Source organism: Protomyctophum bolini (genome assembly GCF_963924005.1).
Source record: "Protomyctophum bolini genome assembly, chromosome: 10".
Classification (NCBI taxonomy): Eukaryota; Metazoa; Chordata; class Actinopteri; order Myctophiformes; family Myctophidae; genus Protomyctophum; species Protomyctophum bolini.
The window spans coordinates 42071640-42088834 of NC_137871.1; the positions used below are offsets into that span (position 1 = coordinate 42071640).

At 45.2% G+C, this 17195-nt stretch overlaps 1 protein-coding gene across 1 annotated transcript; it reads right to left on the reverse strand.

The window, feature by feature from the left end:
- Positions 1 to 225: 225 nt before the first annotated feature.
- Positions 226 to 15665, reverse strand: LOC308323035 (uncharacterized protein). The gene is made up of 14 exons (XM_080774626.1): positions 15521 to 15665; positions 11018 to 11356; positions 10470 to 10808; positions 9823 to 9930; positions 9000 to 9188; positions 8020 to 8346; positions 7384 to 7476; positions 7138 to 7188; positions 5214 to 7050; positions 4543 to 4716; positions 3878 to 4051; positions 2827 to 2985; positions 2650 to 2699; positions 226 to 1118 (listed from the first exon to the last, which is right to left on the reverse strand). Exons 1-14 carry the CDS (start codon positions 15648 to 15650, stop codon positions 529 to 531), a joined length of 4560 nt encoding a protein of 1519 aa, XP_080630752.1. The 5' UTR covers positions 15651 to 15665; the 3' UTR covers positions 226 to 528.
- Positions 15666 to 17195: the final 1530 nt, after the last annotated feature.

The window sequence follows — 17195 nt, forward strand, 5'->3', positions numbered from 1 at the left end:
CACGTGCACACACACAGACGTAGACATGCGTACACACGTGCACACACACAGACGTAGACGTGCGTACACACGTGCACACACACAGACGTGGTGCATTTATTAAAGGATATATATTTGTTTCCCCTGGACTGGAGCGCACAACGATTCTACTTATGTACAATTTGGAGATTCCTGGAACACAATATGTTCAGCTGGAGGTCAGGGGTCAAACCCTATCAACCTGGAGGTCAGAGGTCAAACCCTATCAATGTGGAGGTTGGAGTTCAAACACTATCAATGTGGAGGTCGGAGGTCAAACCCTATCTTGGGGTCTTTAGCACATCAAGGTTTGATTGACAGATTGTCACTGTGCTTCTTATATACATCAGTGTGATGTCACCATGATGTCATGAGGAGTCACTCATGACCAAATATGGAGTGCATGATGTCAGGCGTACTGGCGACGGTGGTAACCATGACAACCTGGACTCACTCAGACATGTGGAGTAACCATGGCGACCTGATGTGACCCTCGCTCACATCGAGACTCTATCTCTGCTCACACAGAAACACTGAGGAGCCATACCGCCACAACCTGAACCCAACGCAGAGGGGTTCAGTGGACGTGGTCTGGAAGGTGTGCAGGTGGGTCAGAGTGTCCTCTGAGGACACGTCATAGAAGGACAGAGTCCCAGCGGGACGGTCTACATACACTGCTGCTCTGAAGACCCCGACCTCCCTGACCTCAAGGTCAGCATCCGCTGCTGCTCTGATGGAGCGTCTAGAGGGACCGACAGGGAGGACAGTCTGCTCCCTATTGTGCCTGACAGAGTAACTGCCACGATCACACTCCAGACTCCATGACATGCCATTCCATCCAAGCCAACAGTCACCACCACCTCCTTTCCTGCTGATTGCTCTGTCAGTCCCTGCTATATAAACCTCTCCACTGCACTCTACCTCAGAGTAGCAGCGTTCGCTCACACTCTCTGCACTTAGAACCTGCTCCCACACACCGAACCTCTCTGGGTGATCAGGATACTGATGACGTCGTCCCTCCACTGTGACCTTCCTGTTGTCCTCAGACAGAGTGAGGAGACAGTGTGCTGTGTTTGTGTCCAGTGAGAGACGCTCGGAATCTGATGAGAAAACACACAGTAACCATTAAGTACATCATTCACTGACACACACACACACACACGCACACACACACACACACTAGTAGGCGCGCATTTGCACCCAGTCTCACCCACACACACACACACGTGCGCACACGCACATGCACACACACACACACACACACACACACACGCTTGCACCCAGTGTCTCTCACACCCATGTGCACGCACACACACGCGCACGCTCGTCTCTTTCCATGTCAAGGACCCCCAATAATATATGTATTTCGCCACCGACCCCCTTCTGAAAATATGTTGTTCCAGGGACCAACATATTTGGTCTACAAGCTATGAGCTTGTAGATCTGCTATTTTTCAATAGCTAAAGTATAACATAGTGCATGAAACACCAGAATGTGTTAAAGTGGGATTTTGGTATATAGTCTTTTTTATTGTCTATATTCATACATTCATGAATCCACTTGCTGACCGGCTGTCACTATTGGGCTTTCTTTTTCATTAACATCCTACGGCAGGCAAAATGGTCAAACATGTCAAACTTTCCTCATGCTTTAAGTAGCATGTGACATGTAAAACTAAGGGATTTTCATGATTCTGAATACATTCCAGGCATTAGTTTTGCACAAAAATAGGTCAGCACATTTTGGGCAAGTGGCTATGGCTATTTGACATGTCACATGCTACTTCATGGCTCCACCCCCCCCCCCCCCCCCCCCCCCTCCCATAAGCAAAGATTTGAGTTAAAATGTTCACTCTGTAATCATTTATATTCAAAGATTCGAGGCAGATTTTTCAAAAATAGCAGACCAAAAGCTAAAGTATAACATAATGCTTTTTAAAACACCAAAAGGGGTTCCCGCCCAGAATGGGTTAAAACATAATGGAAGGTTGACATATTTTCCTGCCATAGGATGTTAATGGTCACAAGAAACCCCTATAAAAAAGCCCAATACTTTCAGCCGGTCATTAGTGGATGCATTAATGTATGTACTGTATATAGACAATATTTTAGGCCAATAAAAAAAGACTATATTCCCACCCGTCAACCTCGACTGCCGGACTACTAGACAAGGAGGTTAGATGGGAGGCTATTGTGCGTCAAAGTTACCAAAACAAGCTAGTTAATTCAGCATTCTTTTATTGAGCGGTCAGGCCGGTATGGTAGGCCTCAGGCCTAGCAATATAGGCCTCAGGCCTACCATATCTGGCCCACGTTCAAATATGTGTGTGAGAACACGTGATCGAGTGTTTCTGTCATTCCGATCTCCAACATATTTCTATTGACTGGCTTTATCTCTCAGCCAAGGCTGTAGTTGTCTGCAACGTGTCACTAAGGAGTATGAAATCCTTGTTTGACCAACACGCACACGCCTGAAGATGCACTGTGTGCATGCCAGACTGCGTGCTTGACAAACTACAATGTGAAAGCAAACCCAGCCAACAATGTTACAACTACAGCCCTGAAGTCTACCAAACTATACAGTAGGTGTTAAAAAACTCTGTAGAAGATGTCAATAGTGAGAGATACTCACGTCCTTGAATGAGATGAGGATTGAACCGATCTTCTCCACCATGTTTCACTCTGTAGGAAGTAGAACAACAATGCATCAATCATCACATAGTAAAATAGTGGTGATGCCCCACAAACATTACCCACACATAGTAAAGGGTTCTGCTGTAAACCGGGCCCCACAACAGGGTCTACTCACTTGAGATTCTCCAGCCCAGCAGAGAGCAGCATCTTCATTCCTGACTCATTCACCATGTTGAGACTCACGTCCAATTCTCTCAGATGGAGGGAGGGATTAGAAGTTAGAGCTGAGGCCAGAACTTCACAGCATCTCTCTGTCAAGAAGCAGTTCTCCAGTCTAAATGAAGAATACAACCAGATGAGAGAGAGAGAGAGAGAGAGAGAGAGAGATATGATTCACATTGCATGTGAATTATTGCATGTGAATCACATTGAATGTGAATCACAATGGCATGTTCTAAGGGACCACTTGGAATTTTGGAAAAAAGGGGCCTGGAGGAAAATTTCTCTCTCTACTCTGCCGATGCGAACGGAAATAAAAGCCTGGCTACTGAAGGATAGTCTGTCTCAGTCCCTCATATCTCTGGACACTTTCTTCATACAGAGCAAGCACAGAAACGCTATTGGCCCATTTTGGACTGAGGTCAATTAAAAAAAGGCTTCTAAATCCTAACATTTTTCTGAAAAACCTACAGTATGTTTCTATGTCAGTGGTGCTCAACCTTTTTCATGTCAAGGACCCCCAAAATTCTCTCTATAGGGCCACGGACCCCCATCTGAAAATATGTAGTTCCAGGGACCCCCCAGAAGCAAATATTTGAGTTAAAAATGTTCGCTCTGAAATATATATTCAATGATTTGCGCCACATTTTAACGATTTTCCAAAAATAGCAGATCTACAAGCTCGTAGCGAGCTTGTAGATCTAGCTAGCTAAATTATAACAATGTTTAACCCATTTAGGCCTGACGTAAAAATAAAAAAAAACAACAAAACACAAAACACATTGAACCACTCAGAGGTGTTTAGGTTTTAAATGTGGTATCTCAGCATAAAGACTACATACATTAGTCACTGTATCTTATCAATATGGTCAGTGTGAGTTACCATGATATTAACCTCATCCACACTCTTCAAATACTACCACCCTCATAACTACATTATAATCACTTACTATAACAGAACTTTACTTAACTAAAAAAAAGGGGAAAAAAAGTTAAATGAATCTGACCTGAGAGTCTCCAGAGAACAGTTTGGGCTCTTCAGTGCAGCACAGATGAGATCCAGTCCAGAATCCTTCAAGCCGTTTCCACTCAGGTCCAGTTCTCTCAAATGGGACGGATCGGAGCTGAGAGCTGAAGCCACAACTTTACAGCCTCTCATTGACAAGGAGCAGTTCTTCAGTCTAAATGAAGAATACAACCAGATTAGGAGAGAGAGAGAGAGAGAGAGAGAGAGAGAGAGAGAGAGAGAGAGAGAGAGAGAGAGAGAGAGAGAGAAGGGGGGAGGGGAGATTAAAACCAATAAAATACATATTCCTGGATAGAACGAACACACACACACACACACACACACACACACACAAGTCCGTCCGTCTTTCTCTCTCTACTCTGCCGATGTGAACGGAAATAAAAGCCTGGCTACTGAAGGATAGTCTGTCTCAGTCCCTCATATCTCTGGACACTTTCTTCATACTGAGCAAGCACAGAAACGCTATTGGCCCATTTTGGACTGAGGTCGATAAAAAAAGGCTTCTAAATCCTAACATTTTTCTGAAAAACCTATGTTTCTATGTCAGTGGTGCTCAACCTTTTTCATGTCAAGGACCCCCAGAATTCTCTCTATTGGGCTACGGACCCCCATCTCAAAATATGTAATATGTTAAATGAATCTGACCTGAGAGTCTCCAGACAACAGTTTGGGCTCTTCAGTGCAGCACAGATGAGATCCAGTCCAGAATCCTTCAAGCCGTTTCCACTCAGGTCCAGTTCTCTCAAATGGGACGGATTGGAGCTGAGAGCTGAAGCCACAAATTCAACGTGTTCCTCTCTGAGGTCACAGTCAACAAGTCTGTAATTACAGATTAAATGTAAAATCAGAGATGATCAAAACAGAACAGACCATGTTCACTGTCAAGGAGGTTCCCTGTGGTGCTGTCTGAAATGTGTGTGTTTGGATACATTTCTAACTAAGCAAATGGCTGCAGTGAGTAACACATATTTAATTTAATTTAAATGTGCTCGTAACTTTCCATTGTTCTCATTTGATTGTAATACAAACATTAAATAATTAAAACGATCCCAACTCGCTGCTGTTGTTCCACTCTATGGCAGTGAAGTGAACAGTCTGTACGACCGCATGCCATGGCAAAATCACCCTGATATCACAAATATACTAAACACAAATCACACTTGAATTTTCTCTCTCTCTCTCTCTCTCTCTCTCTCTCTCTCTCTCTCTCTTCCTCTCTCCCTCTCTCCCTCTCTCTCTCTCTCTCTCTATGTTTTCTAATGAATTAATTAATGAAGTATATAGTGATCTAACATGTTAACATCCACACTACTAACCTGGCTGTTTTGTAGTTCCTCACAGCTGGGACCAGTCTCTGTCGCCCCTCCTTTGATGTGTTGTATTTCTGCAGGTCCAACTCCTCCAGAACCTCCTCTGACATCAGCAGCATGGAGGCCAGAGCGGAACACTGGGGCACAGTGAGTTCCTTCCCTGAGCTGTTCTCTGACTCCAGGTACTGTTGGATCCCCCGACTGACTGACGGGTCGTTCATCTCCATCAGACAGTGGAAGATGTTGATACATCTGTCAGGAGAGGCATCACGATCATTCATCTCCTTCAGGTTGTCGATGACTCTCTGGATCTCCTCTGGACTGTTCTCTGTCTGACCCAGCAGGCCTCCTAACAGACTCTGGTTGGACTGCAGTGAGAGACCATGAAGGAAGCGGACAAAGAGGTCCAGTTGTCCACTCTCACTCTGCAGGGTTTTCTTTATAGCAGCCTTCAGGAAGTCAGCCAGGGAACTGTCACTGTTGTCTCCATCATCTCCCAGGAATGTCTTCAGGACCTCCGTGTTCTTCTGAGTGAAACAGTGGGACAGGTAGACTGCAGCCAGAAACTCCTGGATGCTCAGATGAACGAAGCAGTAGACCGTTTTGTGGAAGAACAAACCGTCTTCTTTGAAGAACTTTGTGCAAAAGCCCAAGTTCTTCAAGTCCTTGTTCACATCAAGACCACACGCCTTCAGGTCCTCCTCATAGAAAATGATGTTGCCTTTGACCAGTTGGTGAAACGCCAGCTTGCCCAGCTTCAGAAGAACTTTCCCTGCATCCTTTATGAGCTTCCCTCTGTCTGCCTCGCCTTGTTCAGGATTCTCCCGCTGTATCTCACCCATCAGGAAGTGACAGAACAGCTCAACCAGGGTTTTGGGCAGCCTGAATGTCGCCCCCATGTTCTTCACCATGTTCTTCACAACGGTAGCAAGGATCCAACAGAAGACTGGGATTTCACACATGGTGAGGAGGATCTTTGATTCTTTGATCTGTGAGAGGATTGATCTGGCCTGGTTCTCATCACTGAACGTCTTCTCGAAGAACTCCTTCTTCTGGTCATCGCTGATGAACCCTCGTACTTCTGTCATCCTGCTTACAAACTCCTTAGGGATCTGATTGGCTGCTACAGGTCGCGAGGTTATCCAGATGCGAGCAGAGGGGAGGAGCTCTCCCTTGATGAGGTTTACAAGGAGATCTTCCACTGGGTAAGAGTCGTTGACATTCATGAGGCCAATTTTTGTGCTGAAATCAAACTGGAAATTATTTTCATCATAACCATCCAGAACAAACATGACTCTGAAGGGGACGTCGTTGTAGTTTCTTGACTTCTGCAATTTAGTGAAGATAAGATTAAGAACGTCTTCCTCAATAAATCTGGTTTCCACGATGCAGCTGTGAATTAGCTGTGCCAAAGTAAACTTCTGTCCCTTGAGCATATTTAACTGGCGGAACTTGAGCGGGAACACGAGGTGTAGGTCTTGGGGGAAACATTTCTTGGCCCAGTCGAACATAAATTTGTGTACGAGGATCGTTTTCCCAATTCCTGCACAGCCAACGGTCAGCACTGTTCTTATGATTCGTCCAGAAAGGTCTTTGAACATCTGAACCAGTTGGATTTCTGTTCCCTCTCCTGCCTTCTTCATCTCCATCTGTCTGGCCTCATGATGGCTGTGGATGTCTGTTCTTTCGATGTCTACATTGTAGAGCGGAGCGTAGACGTTTTCAAACACGACCTCAGACTGTGTGCCCAAATCTACCCTCAGATATGTGCTGTTCATGTTGCGTTGAAGCTGCGCTTCATAGTCAGTGATGTGACGATATCCTGGTGTTCTCTTCAACAGACCTGTAGCGAACAAAGCAATTCTATGTTTAACAGCCTTGTCTCCACACACACACACACACACACACACACACACACACACACACACACCTCTCAGTTTGGCGGCTCTGTGTCGTCTTTCCTTCTCTTCTTCTGTCAAAGCTGAAATGTGAGGCAGTGATTGGTCAGTGAGATGTGAGGCAGTGATTGGTCAGTGAGATGTGAGACAGTGATTGGTCAGTGAGGAGACACTGACTATAGGATCATTCTCGTCTTCACATAATGACACAGAGATGGATGGATTTATATCAATATAGATTGTAAATAAATCTAGTTAAAAATAAATGAAAGACTCACAAGGCCAGATTAAAGTTGCCAGTGCTACTGCGTACATGAAGAGAGTAACAATAATGCCCCTTCTTAATCCTCTGACTGTTGGTCCTTTAGGAGCTGAAAGACAGAAATATAAAACATAAATAGAAAAGAAAATCTCTGAACATTTTTTAATTCCACTGCGAATGCTTCCTAGTAAAACAGGAAGTGAACAGATCCACTGTAATAATTCCTACCAACCCACCCATCAGGTTTGGGACCTTTAGCATCCCAGTTGAGTTATGGCTGTTTGAAGCCCAGCCAATAGGAGTCAATAATTATGGTCCCCCCCCCTAGCAACCCCTCAAGGACCCCCTGGGGGTCCCCGAACCGCACTTTGATAACCAATGGCATGGCAAATGGGAGGAGAGATGGACAGAACCCCTGGGCAATGGGATTACATACATCCAGGCTATGGGATATAAAGTAAAGGCCAAATATCTGAACTATAACCCTTGCACACGCGCGCACACACACACACACACACACACACACACACACACACACACACACACACACACACACACACACACACACACACACACACACACACACACACACACACACACACACACACACACACACACACACACACACACACACACACTAAACTATTTGTACCTCTGTAAAGCGGGTTGTCTACAGCCTCGCTCTGCTCCACACTGAACGGGTTCTTTATCGCACAGGATATTCTTTTAACTCTTCTCCCTTTCTCGTCGTTGCTGATCGTCACCGTCCGGGAGTCGGGCCCGATCCATTCCTCATCGCTGTAGATCCTGGTCTCGTTGGGTTTGGGTCGAGTCCATTTCTCACCGTGGAACCTCCACCGATAGACGACCTCGCCCGACTCCGACTTGACGTCTCCCAATACGATGCACTGCAGCGTGCAGCTGCTGGAGTTGGAGTCACATGGTGTCACGATGGATAGCTCTGGATGTGGGACTCTCTCTGTTGAGGAGACAGAATGAGTCACATGGTGTCACGATGGATAGCTCTGGATGTGGGACTCTCTCTGTTGAGGAGACAGAATGAGTCACATGGTGTCACGATGGATAGCTCTGGATGTGGGACTCTCTCTGTTGAGGAGACAGAATGAGTCACATGGTGTCACGATGGATAGCTCTGGATGTGGGACTCTCTCTGTTGAGGAGACAGAATGAAGACATGAAGAATTAACCCATTCTGGGCCCTTTTGGTGTTTTAAACATTATGTTATAATTAAGCAATTCAAACATAGCAGATCTACGAGCTTGTAGGTCTGCTATTTTTGAAAAATCGAAGAACGACCGACATAGAAACATAGCTTTTTCAGAGAACTGTCAGGATGTAGAAGACCTTTTTAGAATCTGATCTCAGGTCAAAATGGGTTAATGCACCACGCATCTATTATGAACACATGCACATGCGCACGTGCACACGCGCACATGCGCACATGCACACGCGCGCATACACAAGCTGGGGCAACTGACTGAAGACGAGATGTTAACGGTGCCGGAGATTAGCTGGTAACAGACGGACGGACACACGGACGGAGTGCAAAACATAGTCTGGTCTCTCCCCATGCCTTCGGCCTGGTGGAGACAATGACGAGTCATACTTACTCATCTCTTTAAGCACGTAGACCTTGTGGTGAGGTCTGTGGTTGATCTCCACAGAATACAGCCCCATGTCTTCTACGGTCATGTTGTCGATGACCAGCCGTCCAGTGTGTCTGTCCAGTGTTGTGCGGTCTTTAAACGGCCCGTACAAATCCACACCAAAACCCAGTTCCCAGTCTGCTGCTAGGTTGGCTGTTAAATGACCACAAAACAAAGGTTATTGATACCTGCCTACAGTTGCTATCTGGTCATCCTAGCTTAGTAAAACATATAAAGTAAAACACTCTATGGCTCCGAGACATGGACACTTTCAAAGAAACTAGAGAAACGGCTGGATGGCACTTAGACCCGCCTTCTAATGAGAGCACACAATCTGTCTTGGAAGAGAAGAGCCACCCATCGACTAATTGCGAATGCAGTGAGCACTTACTATGAGACCTAGCAGATCATGTCTGTCTGTCTGTCTGTCTGTGTGTCACACTTTTGTGCCCATATATGGAGCTGCTTTGGGGACTCCTTATATGGTTATGGCTGAGTCATGGTGACATGACTGTGATGGCGTGGTCCAACTTGTGCCCATATATGGAGCTGCTTTGGGGACTCCTTATATAAATCTTTAAAAAACCCAAATATGTACGAGCTGCGTTCGCTTCGCGCGTTTGCGCGTCTTACTGGTCTAATATACGGTAACCTTCCCTGTGTTTCTACACTAGTCTGATCCCGAAGAACACAGTTTGCCGGCCACTGCTACAGAGCTGACAATGAGGTTATATCTTCCCTTCTTCTCTGGAGTCCTCTCTCTCTCTCTCTCTCTCTCTCTACCTACCTCCGTGCATCCACAGGATGAAGGTGACGTTAGGAACAGAGCTGATGTCTGGTTGCAGTTCCACACGGATGCCTCTGCCTCGTGGTGGAAGGTACGTCACCTCTTGGTCTGTGGAGAGACACGTATAGGTCAGCCAAGTTGAACAGTTAAAGTTATATTCAGTGGTTCCACTTCATTCAAATATCACTTATTTCTTTGAGGTTTAATGTTTGTCTTTAGTTCCAAAATGTACGTCATAATGTAACTCATTACGTCGTATTGTCTCTTTATTGTTAATGTTTGTGTTTGCACCGTTTGTTTTACATCACCATTACATCACCTAATAAACACGAGTTAGACTTTAATATATTAGTGCCCCCCAAGCCCCCCCCCCCCCCCCCCCAGAAGCAAAGATTTGAGTTAAAAACTTTCTCTCTGAAAGAATATATATATTCAAACATTTGGGCCACATTTTCACGATTTAAAACAAATACCAGACCTACAAGATCTGCTATTTTTCAAAAGCTAGAGGATAACATAATGCCTAAAACACCGAAAGGGGTAATAACAAGCCCAACACTGGTCATGATTATGAACATTCAATCTTACCAACAAGGAGCTGGATCATACTGTAGTCTTACTGTACTGTAGTCATACTGTAATCTTACCAACAAGGAGCTGGATCATAATGCTGCCCATGTGTGGAACGAAACAGCTGTAGTTCCCTTCGTCCGAGAAGCTCACCCTGGTCAGCCTCATGGAGATGTCACCACGAGACAGCTCCTCATGGATCAGGGACGTCCTCTGTTCGTACCACGGGTGCAGGGGTATACTCCCGGTGCGTCCGTCTAAGAGAGTGCAAACGTCTTTTGGCTCCAGGTCAGCTCTGGTCCAAAACACTGACCTGCTCTCCATGTCGACCGGAGGGTGAACGTGACACGGAAGGATCGCCTGGCCTCCCAGTCTGGCCAGCACAGGTTGAGAGGACCCGTTGAGCTGGTGTTGTCCTAAAAACACAACACAGGTTGAGAGGACCCGTTGACCTGGTGTTGTCCTAAAAACACAACACAGGTTGAGAGGACCCGTTGACCTGGTGTCGTCCTAAAAACACAACACAGGTTGAGAGGACCCGTTGACCTGGTGGTGGAGTCCTAAAAACACAACAAAAAAAGGCCCAACACTGGTTATGGTTATGAATATGAACATTAAATCTTACCAACAAGGAGCTGGATCGTACTGCTGCCCACTCGTGGAACGTCACAGCAGTAGGTCCCTTGGTCCGAGAAGCTCACCTCGGTCAGCCTCAGGGAGACGTTACCGTGTTGCAGCTCCTCCGGAAACAGGAACGTCCTCTGTTTGTACACGAGGTTCACGGAGGTGGTAATGCGACGTCCATCTTGGAAATCGTAAACGTTTGGTGGGTTCAGGTCAGCTCTGCTCCACAACACTGACCGTCTCTCCATGTTGAGCAGAGGGTCAACGAGACACGGAAGGATGGCCTCGCCTCCCAGTCTGGCCAGCACAGGTTGAGAGGACCCGTTGACCTGGTGGAGTCCTAAAAACACAACACAGGTTGAGAGGACCCGTTGACCTGGTGGTGGAGTCCTAAAAACACAACACAGGTTGAGAGGACCCGTTGACCTGCTGGAGTCCTACAAACACAACACAGGTTGAGAGGACCCGTTGACCTGGTGGAGTCCTAAAAACACAACACAGGTTGAGAGGACCCGTTGACCTGCTGGAGTCCTAAACACACAACACAGGTTGAGAGGACCCGTTGACCTTCGACCTGCTGGAGTCCTAAAAACACAACACAGGTTGAGAGGACCAGTTGACCTTTGACCTGGTGGAGTCCTAAAAACACAATGCTGTCACGTGAGCTAGAGCAGTGGTTCCCAAAGTGGGGTCCGGGGACCCCCAGGGGTCCTTGAGGCAGTTCCAGGGGGTCCCCAGCTAAATGATAGTTTGGAACCAAATGGACCCTTATGGGTCTGAAACTCTGAGGCCCTCATTTATGAGTGTAAAATCTGCCACAGATTCGAGTGCAGGTTTCGTAGTACACCCACGTCGCCACGGCATTTATAAAGTGATCGCAAACAGCTGATCCTTCCTTAATTTCGTTCTGACGTTAATAAATGTGACGGCTGAAATCTATCTGGCACGCCCTATGAAATCAAGCCTCGCCCTCGTTTTTGCGACATGAACAATTGCAATACGACGGCTGGTAAGTTTGGTAACCAGGGTTACAGGAAAAAATACGTTCCTCCCGTGCCTTGCTGCCCACACCCCCCTCTCTTGACACACACACACACACACACACACACACACACACACAGACGCACACGCAACTTGCAAGCCCAACTAACTGGTGTCTTGTTAAATAAATAAAGAACGAACACCTGCATGAATTAAATAAAGTTGTAGGTCTACCCTGTCTGTTTCCCTTTCACCTCACTTGCCTTGCTGTCATGTCCACGCATGCACGCATATACATGACACATCGACATCGCATCGCCATGAATGGAATTAGTTTGTAGGCTGGCCTATATTAATTTTACCCATTCGTGCGCAGTGCACGGCGAAGACTGCGCACTGCTGTGATATTAAAGTCCTGTAGGTGACTGCCGACATGATAGCCTATCATGTCGTCAAGGCAGTCATAATCAACGTTTATGTAGTGATTTCTGATTTGATCATTGATGAACGAATCATAAACATATGGATGAAGGCTTGCCGTTTGCATGTGTGCTGGTATGTGTTGGCGACGCACGCCGCGGTCCCGTCCTCCCAAGCCCCGAAAATGATCTCGCTTTTATCTGAACTGTCAAAACCTGTCTAAGCACTTATTTAAATGGTGAGGGATTAAGCCCCTTACGCCTATAGTGCTAGTACTTACTACAAATAGGCAAGCTGTATGCTTGTCATTGTCACTTGGAAATAAAGGCGTGCAGTCCATTAATGCCTTTTTTTAAATAATATCATAATCACATATGCCGCATCACCGCATGCGCTCCAAAATCATCTCACAAGTGCGCTTGCATAACAAGGCCAGTAAAGCACTGTTTGATTAAGCACAAACTAATACATTGTAAACATGTTATATTGTTTTTAATTGCGCGATTTTAATTACTTGTAAAGTTGGAAATCTCTCCCTTTTTTTTACATACACATACCGTTTTATATTAACATTTTAGGAGTGAAAACATATGTTTAGATGCCTGTGACAGCGTGTCAGCAGTTCAGACAAGGCTGCTCCGCTTGTGTACGACAGAAAAACAGCCAAGGATTAAGCGTAAGCAAGCTGCCGAGCAGACGTGGGTTTTGAACGTTTGAACGTTGGCAATTTCGGCGTGCACCCATATTTTGGCGTACGCACGGTTGATAAATGAGGGCCTGAGAGTGTACAAATGGAACCAAATGGACCCTTATGGGTCTGTAACTCTGAGAGTGTACAAATGGAACCAAATGGACCCTTATGGGTCTGTAACTCTGAGAGTGTACAAATGGAACCAAATGGACCCTTATGGGTCTGTAACTCTGAGAGTGTACAAATGGACCCTTATGGGTCTGTAACTCAGAGAGTGTACAAATGGACCCTAACGGGTCAGTTAAATTAACATTGATTTTACAATATAAATTGGGGGTCCCAGAGATAGAAATGCCATTAAATGGGGGTCCGTAGACGAATGCATGTCAAACTGGGGGTCCTTGAAATTAAGCTGTAAAAAATCTTCTCTTATGGGGGTCCCTGGGGGTCTTATGGGGGTCCCTGGGGGTCTTATGGGGGTCCCTGGGGGTCTTATGGGGGTCCCTGGCATAGCTTTTCAAATGGTGCTCAATTAGTGTCACTTTTGGGGGCTATACAAGTGACGTGGGGGAGAGTAATTTAAAACGGCTAAACAAAGAGTATGTATTAAATATAGTATAGCATATAATATAATAAAATAAAATAAAATGTATAGTCACGATTCACGGATCCAGGATGACTTGATTCTATAAGCTTAAAATAATTTATATACGGTAAAAAAAAAAAAATTATCTCACGGGGAAAAAAATGAATGGCCTATTTTTAAGTGGAACCACCACAAAATGGCCTATAGTGTATTTAACTTTGTGTTTTAGGAACTGAGGGACAGGCCGGAGGGGATGGGCCAATAGGAGAGAGGTGTAGCCTAGCAGTTTGTCAATAATCTGACCTTTTCAGCATTTGATTCTATACATCTTTTTACCTTTTTACCTCCTCTATGACGATTTCCTGTGTTGACTTTATAGTTGTGTATATTCGTACGTCTCTAAATGTTTTGATGAATTGAAAACGGTGGGCCCTAATGTAACCAAGTGTAATGTCTTAAGTTAAGACTGTGAGTGGACGACAGCGTAAAGCATTAGCCTACACCTCACCGGCGGAGAGGTTCACATTTTCGGAATTCCAGAGCATGTGTAAATAGTATGCAGTCTGTGACAGAGTCACAGAGTGTCAATAATTCCCAGAAAATCTGTAATGTTAATATAAAATGTCCACGAAAATCTTCATGGGGGCGTAAAGGGGCTATCTCAATCTTCATGGGGGCTGCAGCCCCATAGCCCCCACAGACTCTACGTCGTTGGTCTTAACAGTCTTTGTATTGAGTTGTACTTGAAATGTACTGTAATTATTCTGCAAGCTGTTAATCAATCAATCAATCAAATCAATACACATTCATAAAAATGAGAACTGAAAACGAGAACACATTCAGTATTTAGTAGGCCTACCGTATCTTAACAGCAGCTTTTCCCACTGCGTGCGAGGGTTTACACAATTTCCCGAAAATAAACAAAAAGCGATGTATATGCACTGGGCCAGGGCTATACTTCCCCCGTGCACACTGACTGCAGCTGAGCCCTGCTACAACTCCCAACATATACGAACGCTAAATATAAAGATGCGTTTAGTTTACACCTATGGTCCGACTGTGGCCTACGGGGTGCTTGTGCAATGTTTTTGTCCGTAGTTTTCAATAAATAAGTGGTTTATAATGTCAGCGAGGCATACGGGGTGCTTGTGCAACGTGTTAGTCCGTAGTTTTCAATGAATAAGTTAATGTCAGCGAGGCATAGCCTACGGGGTGATTGTGCAATGTGTTAGTCTGATGTGTTAGTCCGTAGTTTTCAATAAATAAGTGCTTTATAATGTCAGCGAGGCATACGGGGTGCTTGTGCAATGTTTTAGTCCGTAGTTTTCAATACATTCGTGGTTTATAATGTCAAAGGACACCTACGGACGGCTGCAATTCGAAACTGTCCCCCGTAAAATCTGAATCCCCCCTTTTCTCCTCACTGTATAGGCTATGTTTCCTGTTCTGTTCCTTCACTAAAAGTGTATATTTGTAGGCTACGTCTCTAAATGTTTTGATGCATTGAACATGCTGGACCCTCTTGTAAACAATTAAGTGTACCGGATGCGTTCCCTATAGCTCCCTCACTAGTACGGCCGTTGGGGAAGTTCCGAAAGAAATCAAGCCACAGACTGGATTTCTTTATTGAAAACTACGGACTAATAGTTCTATATTGTAGGCTACAAGCAAAACATGTCAAAATCCATCAACTACATCTAAGGCAAAAAACAAAACAAAAAAACAATCTAAATATTAGGCTACCGTTGCCTATATATAGTAGCACAAGCCCAGGTCAGGACTACAATACAGTGAGTCGAGTGTAAATAAAGTTTTATTATCGTTACCTCTCACAGGTAATGTGTAGTAACCGCTGGGTCTGCTCCACAGTATCATCACCAACATGTAGAAATACATCCTCATCGTCCAACAGCAACAACCCGTCTCTAGTGTGACCGAGAGAGAGAGAGACGCCATCGTTACACTCCCGACGCCCCAGAGAACCAAGGAAGGAATAATATAGGGACTCAGGACGCTCCACTACCAAGTCCACTACAAGGAAGTGCGGCGGCTGTGAGTCTGACGTCCACGCCGTAGCTGTCAAAACAAAATCGTTAAGCAAACAGCCTCCGGCGACGGCGACATTGGTTATGGTCACGCGTCCATGCAGCATACATGTGTCAAACACATTATTATTGTTAGTATTATTAAAACACCGCGTCGCGCGTCAGCTAACTTGCCGATATTGCTTACAATACATGCACTGGACATGATCATCAGTGGAAAGAGTAGCCTATACTGGAGCAATCTGTGTTATTCTAAAAAACGTTTTAATAAACTGTCACGGTACGTGACATGTTATGGTTTATTGTGTACCTTTATTTAATATTTAGTAGTATTGTTTTGTGCCATCCTGTCTGCCCCTGTAGTTCTGTACCTGCCTTGTCTAACCTGTATTGTGATTAGTCCTTGTTTTCCACCTGTGTCCTCTTAGTCCCCCAGCCAATCCCTGTCTTGATTTTGTTCACCTGTGTCTAGTTATCCCATGTCTATAAGTATGCCCTTGTGTTTTCAGTTCCTTGTTGGTTCGTAAAATGTTGTCAGTGGTTTTTTGTTCCTCGTGATTTTCCATGTTCCTAGTATTTTGCCTTGCTCCTAGTTTTTCCTCGTGTTCCTAGTGTTTTGTTTGTTCCTGATTTTGGTTAATAAAACCCCCTTGTATTCGACCTGCCTGTCCTCTGCCTTTGTCTGCGCTTGGGTCCAACACCTACCTGTCCTGAACCGTGACATAAACATGGTTAATATGTGGCATTATAGTGTTATTTCTTCATTCAGAGCATGCCAAACCATTACACCGCATAAGAGAGGTGATGGCGCAATCGGTGTAAATGTAAATAAACAAGGTTATGACATGGTTGTATAGACACTACGTGTAAGGTGACATTCACACCAGAAAGCTTTGCTGCAATTAAAACGAATCCTGCTGCGCATTGTCAGAAAGTGCACTTCGTTTGGCAGGTGTGAATTAGGTCACATTCTCATAATACTTCGGTAGACTCGAATGCGTATGGGCGGAGAAATGGGATTCTTGCATATTTAATTGGCTACGGTTTGCCTTCACACTGTCATGATCCGCAGCAATTGGAAACGCAGCAGGGGGGACCTTTATCAATGTGTTCCATTCATAAACTAGCCTACACAGTGAAATGATAAATCTATGGTGATAAAATTATACTCATAACGTGCATATGTGTCGTGCCGTCTGGGACTGCCCCCCCCCCCTCTCTCTCGCTCTCTCACTATAAGCACGCAGCCACGCACTGTTCTTTTGGGCATGGAGGCACAGCGCTGAGCGCACTGATATAACAGACAGCAGCGCAAAATGTTTACAAGTTTATCGAGATGAAAGTTCCTACTCCCCACTAGTCCCCACACAGTGACAGCACTCCATGTTTACGGCACGCACAGACAGACAGAATATTCTGTATAGGCTATAATACTATTACACTGCACTGCAGTGTT